Here is a 22050-nt window from a genome sequence, read left to right as displayed (position 1 = left end):
AGGTTTAAAGTAAACTAAAACAAAGACAAAGGGTGATTCTCTGAGAGAGAGATTAGGAATTGAAAGGGATATAAGCCAAAAATGTCAATGAAAAAATTTAAACCAATACTCTTCATATTTAAACAGACCTCAGCAAGATGAGGACTTCCTCCATCTATAGAGACCCTTAAAGGGTTTCAAGGGTTGCCCTGGCCAAATGAATTCCTCCTCTGGGGGACCAAAAGGCTGCCCTCTTGGTGGCATCAGTAGGCATACTCTCAGAGCCCTTCGAGCATCATAGAGCCTGCCCTCCCTTGGGGCACTCTCTGTGTATGCCAGGATTGTCTCTGCCCACCACAATGAGGGGAGGCAAAAAGTCCTTCATAAAGTGTTTCTTATGAAACAACCCTTAGAGCCAGGCCCTGAACGCTGAGTGATGTCCCCTGGGGCAGTTAGGGGACACTCAGAGACAGTAATTCTCTCCAGCTCTTTAGGGTCCTTTAGCATCCTTTAGCAATTTAGCATCCATTATCTCACTGGATCTTTATAGAACCTGAAGGAGTCAAGTGAGGGGCTGTTAGGTCCATTTTACAGAAGAAAAGATGGAGGAGGAAAAATGCCCTGCCCAAACTTATGCAGGTCACGACTGGCACAGCCCAGGAATGAACTCAGGTGTCCTGATTGTAAGGCCAGCAAGTCAGTGATCTCTCCCCTACACCCTAAACCAGTTCTTTCCTTAAAAAAGACTCTGGTTGAATGAGTAGATTATTTTCAGCCTTCATGAAAATATTTATTCTAAACTCCTGGTAGGCTGGGCTGCAGTTTACATTGGAACCCTTCTCGTGGTGGTGGCGGCAGTGGCAGGCGGTGCCCCTCCTGTGGCCAGACTGAAGCCTCTGGGCAGCAATCTGCCCCTCGACCATCCGCCAGGCCCCAGCCCCCGCAGCAGAGAGCCAGGTAAGGAGAGACAGTTGTCACTTCTGCTAAATACGGGGTTTTCTCTCAGGACCAATGGCCCCAGGAGATCAGGTGCCAGCTTGCTTTTTGATCATGGATCTCTTATCAATGAACTGTCCTTTCCTCCTCTCCAAACTGGCCTCAGCCCTGGGGATATTCCGGTAACCCAGTAGCCTGGCAAAGTCTGCTGCTAGGCAGACCAGATGGGTGAACTTGCCCAAGACCCACAGGAGGATGAGGGGGAAATCTACTTGGTCTGAGAAGCTGGTGACTGACAAGAGTAGGACTGGTTCAGGCCACAAAAAATCTGCCTTCCTTCTTTCTGATCTTGGACAACGAGATCTCATTAGGGCTGCGATCAGGAGGTAGAATCCTGACAGGGGCACAGTGGACAGTCACATCTCCTGCCTGCTCTTCAGTTTCCTTGTCTGTAAAATGAGAGGTTTGCTCTCAGTGACTCAAAAGGGCCCTTCTGGCTTGAAATCAAGGCTGCCAGACTGGCCTGTGGGCCTCTTTGTTCATCTTAGATTAGAGACTGCCGGGGCATCTTCTGAGGGTAAGGAGCAAGCCTCTCTCCTTTCTCCCACAAATATATGCGGTAGAGCAGTTTTATCTCAGGAGAATGAGGGAAATGAACATTGTTTCAGGCTATGAAACAGGACAGCTTTACCCCATCACCTACTCCATATTCCTTTTAACAGATTGTCTTCTCCTGTTAGAATGTAAATTGCTTGGGTTTAGGGACTGTTTGTTGTTGTTGTTGTTTTCCCATAAATTTATATCCTGTGTGCTTGGCATAGAATGAGAGCTTAATAAATCTAGCCTTCCTTCTTTCCTTCCTTTCTTCCCTCCCTCCCTCCCTCCTTCCTTCCTTCCTTCCTTCCTTCCTTCCTTCCTTCCTCCCTCCCTCCCTCTCTCACTCTCTTCCTTCCTTCCTTCCTTCCTTCCTTCCTTCCTTCCTTCCTTCCTTCCTTCCTTCCTTCCTTCCTTCCTTCCTTCCTTCCTTCCTTCCTTCCTTCCTTCCTTCCTTCCTCCCTCCCTCTCTTCCTTCCTTCCTTCCTTCCTTCCTTCCTCCCTCCCTCTCTCACTCTCTTCCTTCCTCCCTCCCTCCCTCTCTTCCTTCCTTCTTTCCTTCCTTCCTTCCTTCCTTCCTTCCTTCCTTCCTTCCTTCCTTCCTTCCTTCCTTCCTTCCTTCCTTCCTTCCTTCCTTCCTTCCTCCCTCCCTCCCTCCCTCTCTTCCTTCCTTCCCTCCCTCCTTCCTTCCTTCCTTCCTTCCTTCCTTCCTTCCTTCCTTCCTTCCTTCCTTCCTTCCTTCCTTCCTTCCTTCCTTCCTTCCTTCCTTCCTTCCTTCCTTCCTTCCTTCCTTCCCTTCCTTCCTTCCTTCCTTCCTTCCTTCCTTCCTTCCTTCCTTCCTTCCTTCCTTCCTTCCTTCCTTCCTTCCTTCCTTCCTTCCTTCCTTCCTTCCTTCCTTCCTTCCTTCCTTCCTTCCTTCCCTCCCTCTTACCACATTAAAAAGGTCACCAGAGAATTACTTTTAGGATTCAGGGTATCCTGACTGAATGTGATTTGGAGTTAGTTCTGGTTCTGCCTTTTCCTGGATGAGTGATCTTTGGCAAGTCACTTCCTTCCTGCCAACCTCAGTTTCCTCATCTGAAAAATGGGGATAATATTACTTTCACTGCCTACCTTACAAGGCTAGTTGTAAGGACTGAATTAAATAATGTCTTTGAAATGCTTTGAAAATGCAAGCTACTTATTATTTATATTTTAAATCTTTCAGATCTTAAGTAAAGTCAGCAAGCTTATACAGTCAATAAGCCAACCTGTGAGGGCTGTTTTAAGAAACTCTCACATGAAGGCAGTTAAGTAAAAAGTTCCCCATCCATGACCTAATTCAATGTAAGGATTTCTTATAACACTGCTGCCCTGAGCCAGTCTTTTAGACTAGCTGTGTCATTTTAGCCTGAATCGGAAACGGAAGCCAAAAGAGTGACCAAGCTCTCTGGGAGCAGAAAGGCAGGTACTGACCAGGGACTGCAGGATGGCGTGGTTGGTGGCATTCATGCAGGAATCCAGAGGGAAGGCACACTCCCCCTCACAGTAATAGGCAGAGTACCCTTGAGGTGCAATGACCCAGTCCTAGGGAGAGAAAAGACTTTCAATTAGCCAATCACAACCCACCATCGGCCCACTCACCCATCCACACATCTGACAGCAGCAGAACAAGTCACCTGCTCCTAACTGAACACTGCTCCCTTTCTTGAATACTGTGACTCAGCCAACCTGTCCTCTCTGTTCCTAATGTCCAACAGCCCATTTCCTTCTCTGTTTCTTAGAATCCCTCTCTTCTTCCCCCCCTTTTTTTCTCTATTTACTAGGTGAAATTATTTAACTGGCTCAAGGAAAAGAAGAATTTTGCCTTTGCAAATATTACCAAGCTAAGAAACAGTAAAAATAGTGTTTTCCAATTGAGTTCTTTGACAGGGATGGTTTTCTCTCTCTCTCTCTTTTTCTTTCCTTTCTTCCTTCCTTTTTTTCCCTTTCTCTCCTTTCTTCCTTCCCTCCTTCCTTCCTTCCTTCCTTCCTTCCTTCCTTCCTTCCTTCCTTCCTTCCTTCCTTCCTTCCTTCCTTCCTTCCTTCCTTCCTTCCTTCCTTTCTTTCTTCCTTCCTTCCTCCCTCCCTCCCTCCCTCCCTCCCTCCCTCCCTCCCTCCCTCCCTCCCTCCCTCCCTCCCTTTCTTTCTTTCTTTCTTTCTTTCTTTCTTTCTTTCTTTCTTTCTTTCTTTCTTTCTTTCTTTCTTTCTTTCTTTCTTTCTTTCTTTCTTTCTTTCTTTCTTTCTTTCTTTCTTTCTTTCTTTCTTTCTTTCTTTCTTTCTTTCTTTCTTTCTTTCTTTCTTTCTTTCTTTCTTTCTTTCTTTCTTTCTTTCTTTCTTTCTTTCTTTCTTCCTTCCTTCCTTCCTTCCTTCCTTCCTTCCTTCCTTCCTTCCTTCCTTCCTCTCTCTCTCTCTTTCTTTCTTTCTTTCTCCCACTTCTCTTCCTTCAATAATTAATTAGCAAAGGTATCTTTTCCTACTTGAAGTCATTCCTGATCTCCCCAAATGTTAGCACCCCCCTCACCAAGCCACCTTGGATTTAACTATCAGCTGCATGTTTCTATGTGTACTTGTTACTTGCTCCATCACACTATGAGCTTCCGAGTAAGGATTGTTTTAATCTTGGTATTTCTGATAAGTACATGATGACAGAACAGCAAGGTGGCCCAGTGCTCTAGCTACTGGGCCTGAAGCCTTGAAGAAAAGCAATAAAGGCTAGGCAATGGGGGTTAAGTGACTTGCCTGGGGGTCACATGGCTAGGAAGCAAAGAATTTATAGGATAGGAGTTCAAATCCAACCTCAATTCAAACTGCGTGATCCTGGGTGAGTCACTGAACTCTGTTTGTCTCAGTTTCCTCATCTGTAAAATGAGCTGGGGAAGGAAAGGACAAACCACTCCAGTATCTTTGCCAAGAAAACCCCAAATGGGATTGTGGAAAGTTGGCTGCTACTGAAAGAACTGACCAACAACAGATGCTTAATAAATGTGCTTGATAAATGTCATTGATTGATTGACTTCCCTGAAAGCTGAGAGCTCAGTCCTACTAGTCAGTCTACAGCAAGAGGCTGTGGTGGTAAACCCTATGGGCAGCCATGACAGACTTAAATTTTGGAGGTCTTGAAAGAAAGTCGTCTTGAATCAAAATTTAAAACAAGTACCATTAAAAAGAAAACAAAATAAGCAAAGCAAACCCAAACCCAACCAACCTTTCCATGATAACAGCACTGATGCTAAATAACTCTTTATGCATACAGAAGCTGTTTAATAAATGCTTGTTGGCACAGAATGGACTCCACTAAGAAATAGGGAGAGTCAGAGACCAGGAATGTGAGGAGGCCGTCATGGAAAGACATTCTTGTGTTTATGTTGGCTAGCCTGGAAGGATGGTCAAAGCTGACTATCAACTTTTCTCTGCCTGGGTAGAAGGAGGCGTCTTCCTTCACTCCTCATCAGAATGACTGGGTGTGCACCAAGGCTCACTCTTCTCAGGAACTGGGAGGTCAGAAAGGCTTGTGTGGGTGGAAGGAAGCCGGGATGTGAATGTGACAGTGAGGAAACTCTCTTCTCCTGGGGCTTTCCTATCTCCATTCATTTGCTCCCATTGTTCCCTATACCTGGGAAATCAAGGGATTTTGACACCAAACTGGACTGAAGCCATACCCCCATGGGTCAACTTGGGAGGGATTCAACTCAAGCAGCATTTAATAAGTGCCTTCTATAATATGGGCACTGTACTTGAGATGTCACACTATGGGAAAAGAAAGGGATTTGCAGGACCTGGGTTCTAATCCCTGCTTTGCCATTTATAACCTGTGGATTTTGGGGTGAGCCAGTTCCCCTCTCTGGGCCTTGGTTTCCTTTTCTGTAAAAAGGAGGGATTAGATTTGAGGATTTCTAGGTCCATTCCAGCTCCAAACCTATGATCCCATGACAAAAAATGAGTCTCTTCTCTCAAAGGGCTTACAATGAAATGGATTAGATACATAATATATGGGGTAAATGGCCTTAGCTACCTAGTGTTTGATAAACCCCAAGACTCCAGCTTTTGGACTAAGAACTCACTGTTTAACAAAAACTGCTGGAATAACTGGAAAACAATATGGCAGAAATTAGGTAGAGACCAATGTCTCACTGAGTGATATCATAAGTAAATTAGAGGAATACAGAATATTTTACCTGGCAGATCTATGGAGAAGAGAAGAATTTATAAGTAAACAAGAGATAGAGAGTATTATGAGATGCAAAATGAATAATTGTGATTATATTAAATTAAAAAGTTTTGTACAAACAAAATTAGAAGGAAAATGACAAACTGGGAAAATTTTTATAGCAATTTTTTTTGGTAAAGATCTGATTTTTCAAATATACAGATAATCAAGTCAAATTTATAAGAATATAAGCTATTCCCCAACTGACAAATGGTCAAAGGATATGAACAAGCAATTTTCAAATGAAGAAATCGAAGTTATCAATCATATGAAAAAAATGTTCTAAATCCCTCTTGATTAGAGAAATGCAAATTAAAACAACTCTGAGATACCACCTCATACCTAGCAGATTGGCCAATATGACAGTAAAGGAAAGTGATAAATGCTGGAGGGGACATGACAAGATTGGGACACCAATGCATTGTTGGTGGTGAACTGATCCAACTGTTCTGGAGGGCAATTCAGAATTATGGTTAGAGGGCTATAAAACTGTATATATCCTTTGATCCTGTAATACCACTATTGGGTCTATCCCATAGAGATATCCCATAGAGATAATAAAAAAGGGGGGAAGGACTTGTTCAAAAATATTTTTAGCTGTTTTCTTTGTAGTGGTAAAGAACTGAAAACTAAAAGGATGTCCATCAATTGGGGAACGGCCGAACAAATTATGGTATATGATGGTGATGAAATACTATTGTGCTTTAAGGAGTGATGAACAGGACGATTTCAGAAAGAGTTGGAAAGACCTCCATGAACCGATGCAGAGTGAAATAAGCAGAACCAGGAGAACATTGTACACGGTAACTGAAACACTGTATGAAGTGAAACTTGGCTGCTCTCAGCAATGCAATGATCTGGGACAATCCTGAAAGACTCACGACAGGGAAAGCTATAGAGAAAGAACTGTTGGAGTCAGATGGAGGCAGATCAAAGAAGACTATCTTTCACATCAGTGTATTTATGGTTTTATTTTGGGGTTTGGTTTTCTATGAGTGTGCTCTTACCACAATGACCAATAAGGAAATGTGTTTTGCATGAGAATACATGTGTGGGCAAGATCAAATTGCTTCCCATCTCAGGGAGGGGGAGGAAAGGGAGGGATGGAGTGAGTTTGGATCTGGTAATTTTGGAAAACATGTTGAATATTATTATTACATATCGTTGAGAGAATGAAATACCTTTGGATCAAAGAAAAGAGCTTACATTGTACTAGGTGTAGGGTAGAAACTGTGCACCTGGATAAGGAACTCTCTCTGCTTCTCTCTCCTGTTTCACTCTCTCTCCCTTTCACTCTCTCTCACCTCTCCTCTCTGTTCTTCTCTCCCTCTCCCTCTGTCTCTGTCTCTCTCTATCTCCCCCCCTCTAATGTGGAGATGTTGCTTCTCTGCATTTTCTAATCTAAAGGGTGGGAATGGCATTCCTGGAACAGGCTGTGTCTTTAAAACTGCCGGTCTGAGATAGCCTCACCTTCTTTTGCCCTGGGGGGACACACCTTTTCCCTTCTCTTTTACCCTTAATACATGGTAGGTGCTTAATAAATGCTTCATTCCTTCTTCTTTAACTCTTGCTCTCTATATAGGTTCCATATAGTGTTTTTATTGTTCTTAAGATCCAGTTCTAAAAATAGACATTTTACATACACACACACACACACATATATATTTATAAACCCTTACCTTCCATCTTAGAATTGATACTGAATATCAATCCCAAGGCAGAAGAGTGGCAAGGGCTAGGCAATGGGGGTTAAGTGACTTGTCCAAGGTCACACAGCTAGGAAATGTCTAAGGTCACATTTGAACCTAGGACCTCCCGTCTCCAGGCCTGGCCATCAGTTCATTGCATTACCTAGTTGCTCTTTTAATAGCCTCTTGAGAGAAGAACTTGGAACAAACATACGTTGACAGCAATCCCCAAAGTAGTATTTATGCAATCATTAAAGTGTAGGAAAGGAATGGGAAGGATTCAGCTTGGGAGCTAATGAGCATGGTACAAAGTAGAATCCAATAACCAGGCACAAAGGAGAGCCTCAGACAAGTGGGAGAAATCACTTGGAGCTGGAGCTGGGGAGGGAATCAAGGAAAGTTTCCTGCAAGAGCTGTGTACTGAAGAAAGAGAAGGATCTCCAAAAGGAGATGAGACGAGGGCAGCTAAGGAATATGGCCCAGGTTGCATGGACATTTGGATCTGAGAAAGGAAACAATTAGTCCAGGCTGGCTAGATCCTAGAATACATGAAGGAGTCTGACATAAGACTGGAAATAAAGATTGTAGCTAGAACAAGGCAGACCTTAAATGTGTTTGTATGTTGTGCTTGAGGAAACAGGGAGCCACAACAGGTTTTTGAGCAAGGGAGTCAGATTATTGGATTGGGAAGATTACTTTGACAGCTGGTGGAGAGAGACAGAGACAGAGATAAAGAGATACAGAGACAGACAGATAGAGACAGAGACAGACAGACAGATAGACAGATAGACTAGAGGCAGAGAGACTAGTTGAGAGGCCATTACAATAGTACAAGTGAAAGATTATCAGGGCCTGGACAAAAGTGGCGGCACTAGTAATGTCCACATCATTAAGGAGGAAAGCTAGGAGAAGTAAGCAAGAAGAGCTATGCCCCAAAGCCAATAACCCCACAGGTCTACGAGGGTAGTGGTAGCACCTGGCATGCTGTCCCAGGCTTGTAGGGCTCTGCCACAACTGAAGTAAATCATGCTTCCTAGGAGAATGTTCTTAGGCATTCCTCATCAAGGACCCTTATCTCCATAGCCCTTCCCCAAATATACCCCTTAGAATGGTGGCAATGCCAGGAGTCAGGGGATGTGCTTTCCAATCCTGGTTCTTCCACTACTTTGTTTTGTGACTGTGTGAAAATTGTGCCCCCTCCCTGAGACTCGGTTTCCCTACTTGCCAAATGATATGGTTGGACTAAATCAAGGTTTTCCAACCTCTAATCTACAGATTGTTGAGGGCCCTCAATCAATCAATCAATCAATCAATCAATCAATAAGCATTTCTTTTTTTTTAAACCCTTACCTTCTGCCTTACAATCAATACTGTGATGGGTTCTAAGGAAGAAGAGTGGTAAGGGCTGGCAATGGGGATTAAATGACTTGCCCAGGGTCACACTGCTAGGAAGTATCCAAGGTCAAATTTGAACCCAGGACCTCTTGTCTCTAGGCCTGCTCTCTATCCACTGAACTACCCACCTGCCCCAATAAGTATTTCTTGAGTGGTCAACCAATCACTGGGGACATGGAAAGGCACAAGTCGTCCCTGCCCTCAAGAAGCTTCCATTCTGGTGAGGGAGACAACATGTAAATAAATAGGAATGGAGGAGATACAGACATAATGAAAGGAAGGCATCGGTAGAGGGGCAGGCTAACAGCAAAATTTCCCCCAATCTTAACTTTTACTACCAAAGGCCCCTTATTTCTTTTCTTTGTCTTTTCAAACCCTTGCTCTCTGTCTTCAAAATAGCTCTCAAACAGAAGGGCAAAGGCTAGACAAATGGGAGTTATGTGACTTGTCCAGGGTCACACAGCTAAGACGTATCTGAGGTCAAATTTGAACCTGGGACCTCCCATTTCCAGGGCTGGCTCTCTATCCCCTGAGTCACCTTGCTACCCCCAGCCTCCTGCTTTCTGTGAAGCCTAAGCCTATAAACTCATAAGGGATTCCTTTTCTTCCTTGCCTTTTCTTCCTGCTGGTCTGCAGAGTTTGGAGCTGTCCGTGGTAGGTCTTCTACTACATTGTTTAGGCAAAATGGGGAAGAGTAGAGGGCCACTCCATCTCCAACTCCCCCCCAGGGTCTCTCTGCCTCTCTCCCAAGGCCCTCCTCCCTTCTTTCATATGAGCCTGGAGAAAGTGGCTTCAGTCACACGCAGTCTTTCCCTGTGCCCCACACTCGACTTGTTGAAAGATAGATCAGTTAGGACAGGAAACACTGGCATCTTGTGTGCACAATTTTAAACAATAAAGGACTTTTGTGTTAAGAAATGAGACAGGAAATTACCAGCCAGCCAAGGTCCTGGAAGCTAACGTAGAGCTCGTGCCTCCTGCACACTTGTCTGCCCTCGGCAGCGTGGATGTCATCTGGAGGAAGAGAAGAGCAAAGGGCTTTTCTGGGATGCTCTTGGCCAGATCTAGTTCAAGGCAGTGTGGCATGGACGAGGGAATTTCCCTTGTCCAGGTTTCCATTGTTTGCATCTGCAAGACTTTATTTCTTCAGTTTTTTTTTATTATATAGTTACTAATCACCCCTCAAATGTAAATAAATGAATGCGTGACAAATTGCAAAACCACCGATTCCACATTGTTCACAATTTGTGGGAAAATATATCAGTTATACATGTGTGCTAATAGAACATCCTCTGTAATGGAAAAGGACCTGCTTGTACAAAAGTGTTTACAGCTGCGCTCTTTGGGGTGGCAAAAGATTGGACCCTGAGGGGATGCCCATCAATGGGGAATGGCTGAACAAATGGAGGTATCTGATTATTGTGCTGTGATGAACTGGAGGAATTCAGAAAGGGCTGGAAGGACCTCCATGAACTGATGCAGAGTGAAAGGAGCAGAACCAGAGAACATCGTACAAAGTAACTGCAATATTGTGGGATGATCAACCGTGATAGGCTTTGCTAGTAAGAGCAACATAATGACCCAGGACACTTCTGAGGGGCTTATGCAGACAAAGAATGCCTCCAGAGAAAGAACTGTGGGTAGAAATGCAGAGGAAAACACGATTCATCACCTGTTCATTTGGGTGTGTTTGGGGGTTTCGGTTTTAGAAGAACTCACAAAAATGAACAATATGGAAATCTGTTTTGCATGTTAATACATCTATAACCTAGATTGCATTGCTTGTCAGTTCTGGGAGTGGGGAGGGAAGGAGGGAGACAATATGGATCATGTAACTTCTGAAAACTTACATGGAAATTTTGTCATTAAAAAAAAAAAGAAACATCCTCTGCTTTTGAGTTCACTTTGCATTTGTTTTACTTGGATATTTTTTCTTTTGATTTTGTGGCTGCTATTTTCAAATGTAATCATAGTATGTATTATTCTTATTTTCTTTTCTTCTCTTTTCATCTCTTCATATGTTTCCTTATTTTCTTTGTATTTCTAATATTTGACACTTCTAATAACACAATACAATCCATTACAATAAAATATCACAATCTATTCAGCCATTTCTCCCAATCAATTTACTCATCTTTAAAATGGAGCTAATGACACACTTGATACTTATTTCTCAGCATGTTCCTAAGGATCAAATAAGATACTAAATGTAAAGTGCTCTGAAAACTTTAAAGCAGTGTCAAAGTATTAATCTTAATTTCTTTTTTAGAATTCCTATTGGGACTTCTGCCTGGAAGTCCCAATAGAATAGTGAGGATCTGGAAGCTCTCCCTGGGCTCTCCTACTGTATTCTCTGAATTCCAAATAAAGATGTACCATGCCTCTTAATTTATATTTGGAGCCTTTCATCTCCTGCCTCTTACCAAAGATCCCTGGGAGTTTGTTTGGGTGGGGGAGGTCATTGCTTTTTTTCGGCTGCCTTTTCTTCAGTTGCTTGAGTGCTCTTGGAGCTCGGATGGGATTTTGATTTGCCCTGAAAAAAGTGACCATAAAAGGTTGTTTGGAGCGTGGCCCTTGCCGACCCAGCAGTCCAGCTAATCCAGGATCAACGCTGCGCCCTGAGACATACAGGAGAAAAAACACATTTATTTACTGGTGGAATATATTCATATGAGATGATCAACAGAAGAGCCCCTACGAATACTATGTAGCCGATGAACTAACCAAATCTATAACCTGCCACCAAGTCTTCCTCCGCTATCTCCCTTGCATACATGCCCTTTCCTCCACTCCCATGGCCACTAGCTTTTACTGTTATCTTCCAGGGCTAACTCAACAGCCTCCCATCTGTATCCCTCCAATCCATCCTGCGCATCTTTCTTTTTTTTGCACAGAAACTTTGAAAATGTTTTTTTTCGTTCCAAATTCTCCCTTCTCTCCCTTTCCTATTGAGAAGGCAAGAAAAACAAATCCATTACAAATACATATAGCTATGCAAAACAAATTTCCACATTAGTTAAAAAACACAAGAGGAAGAATGTGCCTCAGTGTGCATGGTGAGTCGTTTCATCAGGAGTCCTTTGGATTTGTGGTGGGACACTGTATTGACCAGAGTTCCTAAGTCTTTCAGACTTGATTATCTTTATGATTTTGCTGTTGCTTTGTGGACTATTCTGCAAAGTCTGTTCATCATTTCATGCAGGTTTTCCCAGATTTTTTTGAAAGCATTGCCTTCGTCATCTCCTGCAGCACAATAGTGTTCCTTCACATTCACATTCCTCAATTGATGGGCATCCCCTCAGCTTCAATTTTTTGCCACTATAAAAGGCACTTTTCCTTGTCCTTTGATCTCCTTGATGAATAGCCTTAGTAGCAGTATGACTGGGTCAAAGGGCATACACAAGTTAATAGCTTTTTGCTCTTTTTCCAAATTGCTTTCAAGGATGGTTGGACTAGTTCACAGGTCCACCAACAGTTCATTGGTGTACATTCCAGTTTCCCCCTATCCCTCCAGCATTTGTCATTTTTTTTCTTTTTTAGCAGAGCTGTGTGTAAAGTGGTACCTCTGAGTTGTTTTAATTTACATCTCTGTAATTATTAGTGATCCAGAGAATTTTTTCATATAGCTATCGACAGTTTTGATTTCTTTCCCTGAAAACTTCTGTTTATATACTTTTACCATTTATCAACCAGGGAACAGCTCTTATTCTTGTAGATTTGACTCGATTTTCTAGATATATTAGAAATGAGACCTTTATCAGAGAAACATGCTATAAATAATTTTCTCCTATGCACTGGTTTTATTTGTGCAAAACTTTTTTAACTTTAAGTAATCAAAACTATCCATTTTGCTTCTTGTGAATCTATTGTTTGATCATAAACTCTTCCTCTTTCCAAAGATCTGGCAGGTAATTTCTTCCCTGTCCCACTAATTTGCTTTATGTTTAAATAATGCATCCTTTTATGAGCTTAACTCAGTATGTGTGAGATGTTTATCTATGCTTAGTTTCTGCCAAATGACTTTCCAGTTTTCCTAACAAATTATTTTTGTCAAATAATGAAATCTTGCCCAATGCCTGGGATCTTTGGATTTCTCAAACACTGGGTTACTGTACTTGTTTGTTTCTGTATATTGTGCACCTAAATCTTTTTCACTGATCAAGATATCTACTTCTTACCCTCTACCAAATCATTTTGATGATTATAGCTTCGTAGTTTAGTATGGGATCTATTATTATTAGTCTCTCTTCCTATTTTTCATTATTCTTAACTGTGCTTCAGGTTAATTTTATTATTTTATCTAGCTCTAAGAAAGTAACTCATAGGCAGTTTAATTGGAATGGTACTGAATAAGTAAAATAACTTAGTTATTTTACTTTGTCATTTTTATAACTATATTTTATTTATATATATATATAATTATAATTTAAAAACATTGTCATTTTTATAATACTGGGTTGACCTACCCATGAACAATTAATATATCTCCAGATATTTAAATCTGTCTTTAGTATGTGAAACATGTTTTGTGATTGTGTTCATATAATCCCTTTGCATCTCTTGGCTGGTAGATTCCTTAGTATTTTGTACTGTCTGCAGTTCTTTTAATTGGAATTTCTCTCTCTCTCTCTTCCTGATGAGTTTGTTGGTAATATGCAGAAATTTGGATGATTTATGTAGGTTTAATTTATATCTTGCAACTCTGCTTAAGTTATTGATTATTGCTGATTAGTTTTTAGTAGTCTCTAGGGATCTCTAAGTCTTGTTTTGTTTTGTTTCCTCATTGCCCACACTTAACTCTTGAAATTTCTTTTTCTTGTCTTACTGCAACAGCTAGCATTACGAGTAAAATATGATATAATGAACATCCTTGTTTCCCTGTGATCCTAAGTGCTGTTAACTTATCTACATAACAAATAATGCTTGCTCTTGGTTTTAGATATTATGTATCATTTTAAGGAAGGCTCCATTTATAGCTGTGCTTTCTAGTGTGTTTTTCCCCTCAGAGGCTGCATTTTGCAAAACCTTTTTTTCAACCTCTATTGGAAAAGCATATGAAGTAGCATATTTCTGCTATTTTAGCTATTAGTGTGATCAGTTATGCTTGTAATTTTCCTAACATTGAACCAGCCCTGCATAGTGCATATGTGATCTTTGTTATATATTGTTGTAATCTCTTTGCTAATATTTTATTTGAAAATTTTCATCAATTGGTCTAGAGTTTTACTTCTCTGTTTTGACTCTCTCTGATTTAAATACCAATCTATATTTGTGTCACAGAATTTGGTAAAACTTAATTTTTTCAGTTTATGTAGTATTGGAATCAATTGTTCTTTAAACATCTGGTAGAATTCACTTGTGAATCCATTTTTTTCCTCAGGGAGCTCATTTATTACCTATTCAATTTATTTTTCCTTAGATAGGTTTACTTAAATACTCTGTTTCCTATTTTTTAACCTGGCAATGCATATTTTTATAGCTATTTATTCAATTTCATTTAGAGTGATGATTTATTGGCACATAGTTGGATAAAATAGCTTCTAATAATCGCTTTATTTCCTCCTCATTGGTTGTAAATATACCTTTTTCATTTTTGATACTGGTAATTTGGTTTTCTTTATTTTTTAAAATCAAATTGGCCAGTGGTTTATCTACTTTATTTTTTCAAGTCAACTTCCAGTTTTATTTATTAGTTCAAATAAACATTTTTTCAGTTTTGTTAATCTCTCCTTTGATTTTCTAGAATTTAATTTTAGTATTAAATTGAGAGTTTTAAATTTGCTGTTTTTCTATTTTTTTTAGTTGCATGCCTAATTCATTGACTCTCTCTCTCTCTCTCTCTCTCTCTCTCTCTCTCTCTCTCTCTCTCTCTCTCCCTCTCTCTCTCTCTCTCTCCCTGTCTCTTTCTCATTGATGTAAACTTGTAGGGAATTTTCCTCTACTTCTTGCTTTGGCTAAATCCTACAAATTTTGGGATGTTGTCTCATTATTATCATTATTTCTATTGAAGTAATTGATTGCTCTTTGATCCTTTCAGATTATGGATCTCTTTCTGTTCTAGTTTTCCTTGACCTGGGGTTCGGTCTCAGTTCCTTTACCATCCTTGGACACTGGAATACTCCCCTTTGCTTCTCCCAAGCTGTGCTCCTGATCAGCCTTTAAACCAATGTCCACAGACCTCTCTATCTATTCTAAGCTCACTCTACTGGAAAAATGACTTGCTGTGACTTGGGCTTCCTGATCAGAATTTGGTTTGGTGCATTTTCTAGGTTCCTATGGAGGAAATAAACTGGATGAACTGGGCAAAAATCCTGACTCTCACTGCATCATCTGATTCCAACCCCATCCAGGTTCATTCTTTTGATGCACCAACTTCATTACATCACTCTATGCTCTGCCTGAAGTCCAGAATCCACAGCATGGCATTCTAAGTCTTTCATGATGGAACCCCCACCCTTTCTATTCAATCTATACCCCAGATCCATAATCATGCAGTTAGAACTGAGAGGTTAGAGGCATCTAATCCAACCCATACCTAAGCAAGAAAGCATTCTACAGTATTCTCAACAATTGGTCATCCAGCCTCCACTTGAAGACCTTTAGAGATGCAGAACTCACTGCCATGACTCTTAGGCATTCCAAAGTTTATCTTCTTGTTGAGCTCCCTGTAAACTTCTAGTAACTGGTCCAAGTTCTGACCTTTGGGCCAAGCAGAATAACTCTAGACCTCAAAATACTTAGACAGCTGCCATGACCCCAAAGGCTACTCTACTCTAGGTTAAACACCCCTGATCCTTTCAGCTGGTTTCCAGTTTTCTAGCCATCCCGATCATTTCCCTCTGAACCTGTTCCCCTTGTTAATATCTCTTCTAAAATTGGTCACGATATTTGGTCTGACCAGGCAGAATGCATGACCATCATCTCCTTCATTCTGAACACCGAGTTTCTATCACTAAGATAACACCGATGGCTCATGTTGACCCATGACATCCTATGACACCCAAATCCTTTCACATAGATAGCTAGGTGGTGAAGTAGAGAGAATGTTGGAGTTGGGAGTCAAGAAGATCTCAGTTCAAATCCTGTCTCAGATACTTCCAAGCTGTAGTACCCTGGGCAAGTCATTTACTTTCTCACTTTCCTCCTTAGTTTCCTCATCTGCAAAATGGGAATAAGAATAGCACCCACCTTATAGTGTTTGTTGTGAGGATCAAATGAGATATTTGTGAAGTACTACATAGAAGCTAGCTATTATTACTAACATGGATTTTCATCTACCTATGCCAAACCCAAGCACTGATCTTTGCGTCTATAACACATACCAAGAATAAGCTCCTTTTGACAGAGGAAGAAACTGAGGTGGATCTACTCCATGGTCTTTTGTACATACCATGTCAGGCTGTTCTCCTTCAATTGTTCCTGACCACCTATAGGTTATAGTCCAAACTCCTTAGTCTGACATTCAAGGCTCTTCAGAATTTGAGCTTCACTTCCTCTTCCAGCCTTATTTCACACTCTTCTCCTATAGTTCTGATCATAGTAGACAATGGACTTTTCTTTAAATATGTCCGACATTTTCCCTCTGTTATACCTGGAAACACTATCCCTTCTTACTCAAGACATTCTTCCCACCTCTCCACCTATGAGAGGCATATAATGGAAGGATCACAGGATTTGGAGTCAGGAGTTGTGGGTTCAAATCTTAGCTCTAAGGCTTAACCAGCTGTGAAGAAGTCACTTTGCAAGTCTTAGTTTTCCCATCTGTAAAAATAGGGATGACAACATTTATACTTCTGACTTAATGGAGTTTTAAGGAAAGTATTTGTGAGACTTAAGGTATTATATTATTATTGTCAATGCTAAATAATAGCAATTTAACATCCATAAATCCCACCTTGACATTAAAATCCAGCTCTAATTCCACCTCTAGGTTAGCATAGGTCTAGCACAAGGTTAAATCCATGAAAGGAATGAAATATGAACGGTGGACACCTGGACCTTGATCCTGGTCCTGTCAGCAACTCATGGGGATACTTTGAAGTTCCTTTCTCTCACTGGGCCTCAGTTTCCTCCTCTGGACAATGGTGTAGCCCTTCCAGTCTCAATATTCCAGGCCAATCCAGTTACAGGAATGGATGGTATAGTATGGATGGAATAGTAAAATGACAACAATAACAGTAGTAATAGTAAAAGCTAGTCCATCCAGAGCTTCAAAGCTTGCAAATTGCTTTGTATATATTATCTCACTTGATTGAAACTTGAAAGAAGGTGGCTTCTTCCTCCCTCCCTCCCTCCCTCTTTCCTTCTCTTCCTTCCTTCCTTCCTTCCTTCCTTCCTTCCTTCCTTCCTTCCTTCCTTCCTTCCTTCCTTCCTTCCTTCCTTCCTTCCTTCCTTCCTTCCTTCCTTCCTTCCTTCCTTCCTTCCTTCCTTCCTTCCTTCCTTCCTTCTTTCCTTCCTTCCTTCCTTTTCTCTCTTTTCTCCTTTCCTCTCCTCTCCTCTCCCTCCCCTTTCTCCCTTCCTTTCTGTCCTAGAATTGATTCAAATATTGGTTGCAAGGAAAAAGAGCAGTAAAAGCTAGACTAATGGGGTTAAATGACTTGCCCAGGGTCACACAGATAGATCTGAAACAAGTTTTGAATTCAAGTCTTCCTAATTCCAGGCCTGGCATTCTATCCACTGAGCCACCCAGTTTCCCCACAGTGACATTCTAAAAAGGGATTTATCATATGTGTGGCTCAAGAAGACCAAACATATAAGAAGAGAAAAATTAGGTCCATTTTCATCTGAATTGGAAGAGTAAGTAATTTAAATGTATAAGACCTAGGTTCAAATTCTGGCTTGGCTACTTACTAAAAGGATGACCTTTGGAATAAATTATCTAATTTCTCTGGGTCTCAGTTTATGACACCACATTAATGGCTCATGTTAATTTTGCATTTCCCTATGACACCAAATCTTTTTCACATACATTATTTACCTATATCAGTAGTTTTCAAACTTTTGGAGGCTCAAGACCCCCTTTTACTCTTTTTATTTAAAAAAAAAACCTCCTTACTTTCTCTCCTAGAATCAATACTGTGTTTTGGTTCCAAGTAGAAGAGCAGTAAGGGCTGGACAATGGAGATTAAGTGACTGGCCCAGGAGAGTGGTAAGGGCTAGGCAATGGGGGTCAAGTGACTTGTCCAGGATCACACAGTTGGGAAGTATTTGAGGCCAGACTTGAACCCAGAACCTCCTGTCTCTAGGTCTGGCTCTCAATCCACTGAGCCACCCATCTGCCCCCACTACCCTTCACTTTTAAAAATTACTGAAGGAATGGAGGATGAGACAAAAAAAAATTTGGGGGACATGGCCAATGTGGAAATTTGTTTTAACTGACTTGCATATTTTAATAGGGTTTGTTTTTCTCATGCTCTCCATGGGTGGCAGGGGTAGGGCTGATCAGAAAGGAAAAAGAGGGATCTTGGTGGATAAAACAAAAAAAAATTTTATACTAAAAATAATTTGGAATCTCCCAAAGACCTTCACTTATTAATAGCCCTATTTTTCATATTAGTACATCTTATCAGCATTAATATTACATTGAAAATAGCTTTGACCTTGAAGACTCCCAATAAGGACTTGGGGGCCTCCAGAAGTCCTTGGACCACATTTTGAGAACTGCTGCCCTAGAGGACTAGAGCCATCTGCTTCCACTGTGTCCTGCCCACCCATCTTCAAATTAGTGCCTGAATAACCTTCCTCCAGCACTTCCAGAGCCATGCTGGTTCTCCATTCAAAAACCATCATTGCTGTCCACTGCTTGAGCAACAAAATGGAAATTTTCAATTCCAGCATTTGAAGGTTTCCATGAGAGGCCTTTAATTTACCTGGCTAGTTATAGCTCATAATGCTATCCTCTCTGTGTTAGCATTATCCCTGCTGCTCCTACAAACTCTAATTTCTAGAGTAATTTTACAGCACTTAAAGACCTCAACCTTATCTTCTGTCTTAGAATCATTCTTAAATATTGGTTCCAAGGCAGAAGAGCAGTAAGGGCTAGGCAATGGGGGTTAAGTGACTTGCCCAAGGTCACACAGCTAGGAAGTGTCTGAGGTTAGATTTGAACCCAGGACCTCCCATCTCCTGGCCTGGCTCTCAATCCACTGAGCCACCCAGCTGCCCCCAATTTCCTCATTTCTAAAGTGAAGGGACTGGATTAGACAGTCTTTCCAGGAGGGAACTTCCCACTGACATTCTGTGATTTTATAATGATGCTATAGTAAAGAGAAAGGCAGCTTCAGAGCCTTGGGTTCAAGCCTCATCTTTGACATATACAGTACTAGCTGTGTGACCCTGAACAAGTCCCTTAAACTCTCACGTGTCCTCGACAACACTAAGTTTCATCACAGGTGCCACCCTGCCTTGGTAGAAGAGTTTCCTGTAAAAATGAAGTCCCAGACCATTTCCGATCCTCTATGAGGATGGGAGCGGGTCCTGAGGTCCCACCTTTCCCCAGTCCATTTCACAAAGCCCCCCAGGCAGAGGGAGCCCTCTGAAGAGCTCAAAGCTGGCCGGACTCTACTGCTGCCCCCTCTGGGCCCCCTAACCCCATCTTCTTCCAGGCAGGCATCTCTCCGATGGGCAGCCTTACCGTCCTCAGCTTCCACATAGAGACGGAGTCCCAGATGACTTTTCCGGTTTAATAACCAGTGATTACTGGCGGCTGTCACATCAAAAACCAGCCAGCCCTCATCACCAGCCTGGAGGGTTTGCAGGTCTAACAAGAACAAGTCAGATTCCCTGTGGAAACAGAAGAAAGCCCCCAGGTCAGGTCAGAGGCTGCTCTCTGGCAGGTATCAGGACCATGGAGAGTCCAAGTTCTGTTCCCATTTCCTAACCCGGACAACTAGGGAAAGGTCCCCTCAAGCTTGTCTTTATTTGTGTGGGAAACTACTTCCCAGAGGAGGATACCATTTAAAATGGCACAGCGGGGCAAGCCTAAGGATGGGAGACCTCTCCTAGCAGTGTGACCCTGGGCAAGTCACTTCACCCCAATTACCCAGCCCTGACCACTCCTGCCTGGGCATTGATCGTTGGTATTCTTGCTTGCTATTCAGTCCTTAGTGTCGATTCCAAGATGGAAGGTAAGGGATTTTATTTTTCAGCCAGCAGAGCACTCACCCTGGTATTTTCAAGCCACCCTTTCTGCATTCTCACAAGGTCTCTTCTTAAGTGACCATGCTTCCTCCTGCAGGGTCAGCATGGTGGACCAAGGGCTGGACAACATAGCTCAGTGACCCTGGACAAGTCCCTTTATTCCTAGGAGTTTCCGGTTCCTTTTCTTTGAAATGGGAACAGCAGTACTATCCACCTCCTAAGGTGGCTCAGATGAGATAATCTATGAAAAGTTTGGGATAAACTTGCCAGCCCTACAGAAAAGCTTCTCAGGAGACGCCTCTAGGAGGCACGGGAGATAGAGTGCTGGGCCTGGAGCCAGTTCCATTCAAGTTCCAGTTTGGCCTCAGACACTTGTTAGCTCTGTGATCCTGAGCAAGTCACTTAATGGCTCGTTTGCCTCAGTTTCCTCATCTGTAAAATGGAGACAATAAGAGCACCTACCTCACAAGGTCGCCTGAGGACCAAATGAGAAGTAAAAAGTGCTTACTCAGTGCCGGGGGCATAGGAGGCACCAGATAAGCGCACACTTCCTTCCCTTTCCCCCAGTTATTGTTGGGACCTGTGGCTTCTGGGAAGCCACCTCATGCCGCTTTAAGGATGCCTCAGTGGTTTCTATTTACTGTCTGCCTCTGCTTGAAGAGCTCCGAGGAGGGGCAGCCCATTCCCTCTCTGGACCACTTCTATCACTAGGAGGTTCCCCCCATCAAGCCTCCATTTGTCCCTGGGGGGCGCCCGTTCTGCCCTCCTGGGGGAAATGAAGCCCCCCCCCAAGGGATCCAGGCTCCACACCTGTTGGACTGCTCGGTGACGATCTCATAGATGCTGATGTGGAGGGTCTTGTTGAGGTGTCGAGTAAAACTCTTCATCTTATAGATGCGGAACTCGGCAGCGGTGACACACTCCCCCGACGGGATCTGGGTCAAGTCAAACCTAAACTCCTTCCAGTAGGGCTCCTGGTAGAAGAGATCTCGGTCGTGTTCCACTGGAAAAGAAATGTGGGAGGAGGAAGGGTTATGTGGAAAAAGAAATGTGGATGCAAAAGCCTCCTGGCTCCCCACTGCCTCCAGGACCAAAGCCCACCCACCTCCTCTGCCCGGCATTCGAGGCTCTCTGGATTTTAGCTACCGCCTCCTTCTGATACACGTGCACCATAAAAAGGACGACTGGCCTTAAGGGTTGAGAAATTCTGTATCCGTGTTGTCTCATCGGCACATCGAGCAAGACCGATTCTGTCACTGGCCAAGTCCCAAAACACGTGTTTCCTTCTGTGCTGATTCTACTGCCTTTCTAGCAGGAAGGGGAAATCGTCCTGTTAGCTGGCTTGTCCAAATCTTCTGTTTAGCTTAAAAAACCAACCCCTTACTATCTGCCTTGGAACTAAGTACTATTTCCAAGGCAATTGGAGTGGTAGGAGCTAGTTAGGAAGGGTTAAGTGACTTGCCCAGGGTCACACAACTAAGAAGGGTCTGATTTGAACTCGTGATCTCCCATCTCCAGATCTGGCTCCCTATCCACTGAGCCACCTGACTACCCCTCTTCTGTTTAGCTTTTAAAGTGATCCAGGGAGACTGGCCTCCTGGCTGTTTCTCACACAAGACACTCGGTCTCTTTTAGCTCTGAGCATTTTCTCTGGCTTTCCCCATGTCTGAAACTCTCCTTCCTTATCTCTGCCTCCTGCAGGAAGTCTTTCCTGGTTTCCCTTACTGCTCGTGCCTCCCTTCTTCTCTTGTATGCTTCTTGTTTTCATGTCATCTCCCCCACGACACTGGGAGCTTCTAGAGAATAGGAGCTGGTTTTTGTCCTCTGTGTCGTCAGCGGTTGGCGCACAGTAGGCATTTAATAAATGCCTCTTTTGACTTGATTTGACCCTTAGGATTATAACTGTCAGATCCCTCCCCTCTGCCTCACAGGGGGGCTCTTCAGACGCCGGAAACCTGGGAGCCTGTAAAGCAATGCTTGGGGCAGAGCATCCCTGAAACTGAGCACTGAGATTTAACGAGGAGCCTGTGTGTCTTTAAAAAAAAATGCCACTGCATCCCTCAGCCCTAGCATTCACTCACCGCAAGCCCA

At 42.5% G+C, this 22050-nt stretch overlaps 1 protein-coding gene across 1 annotated transcript in view; it reads right to left on the bottom strand.

Annotated features, from left to right (window-relative positions):
- BMP8A (bone morphogenetic protein 8a) overlaps nt 1-22050 on the bottom strand; it is a 48325-nt gene that overhangs the window by 1814 nt on the left and 24461 nt on the right. Inside the window, exons 2-6 of the mRNA XM_007492835.3 lie at nt 20770-20962; nt 19454-19602; nt 11244-11438; nt 9755-9834; nt 2965-3075 (exon numbers count right to left, since the gene is read on the bottom strand). Coding sequence (XP_007492897.1) covers nt 2965-3075; nt 9755-9834; nt 11244-11438; nt 19454-19602; nt 20770-20962 — 728 coding nt within the window. The remainder of the gene's footprint in view (nt 1-2964; nt 3076-9754; nt 9835-11243; nt 11439-19453; nt 19603-20769; nt 20963-22050) is intronic.

The sequence above is a fragment of the Monodelphis domestica genome, chromosome 4 (genome assembly GCF_027887165.1).
Source record: "Monodelphis domestica isolate mMonDom1 chromosome 4, mMonDom1.pri, whole genome shotgun sequence".
Classification (NCBI taxonomy): Eukaryota; Metazoa; Chordata; class Mammalia; order Didelphimorphia; family Didelphidae; genus Monodelphis; species Monodelphis domestica.
This window is presented reverse-complemented; position numbering and strand designations above follow the sequence as displayed.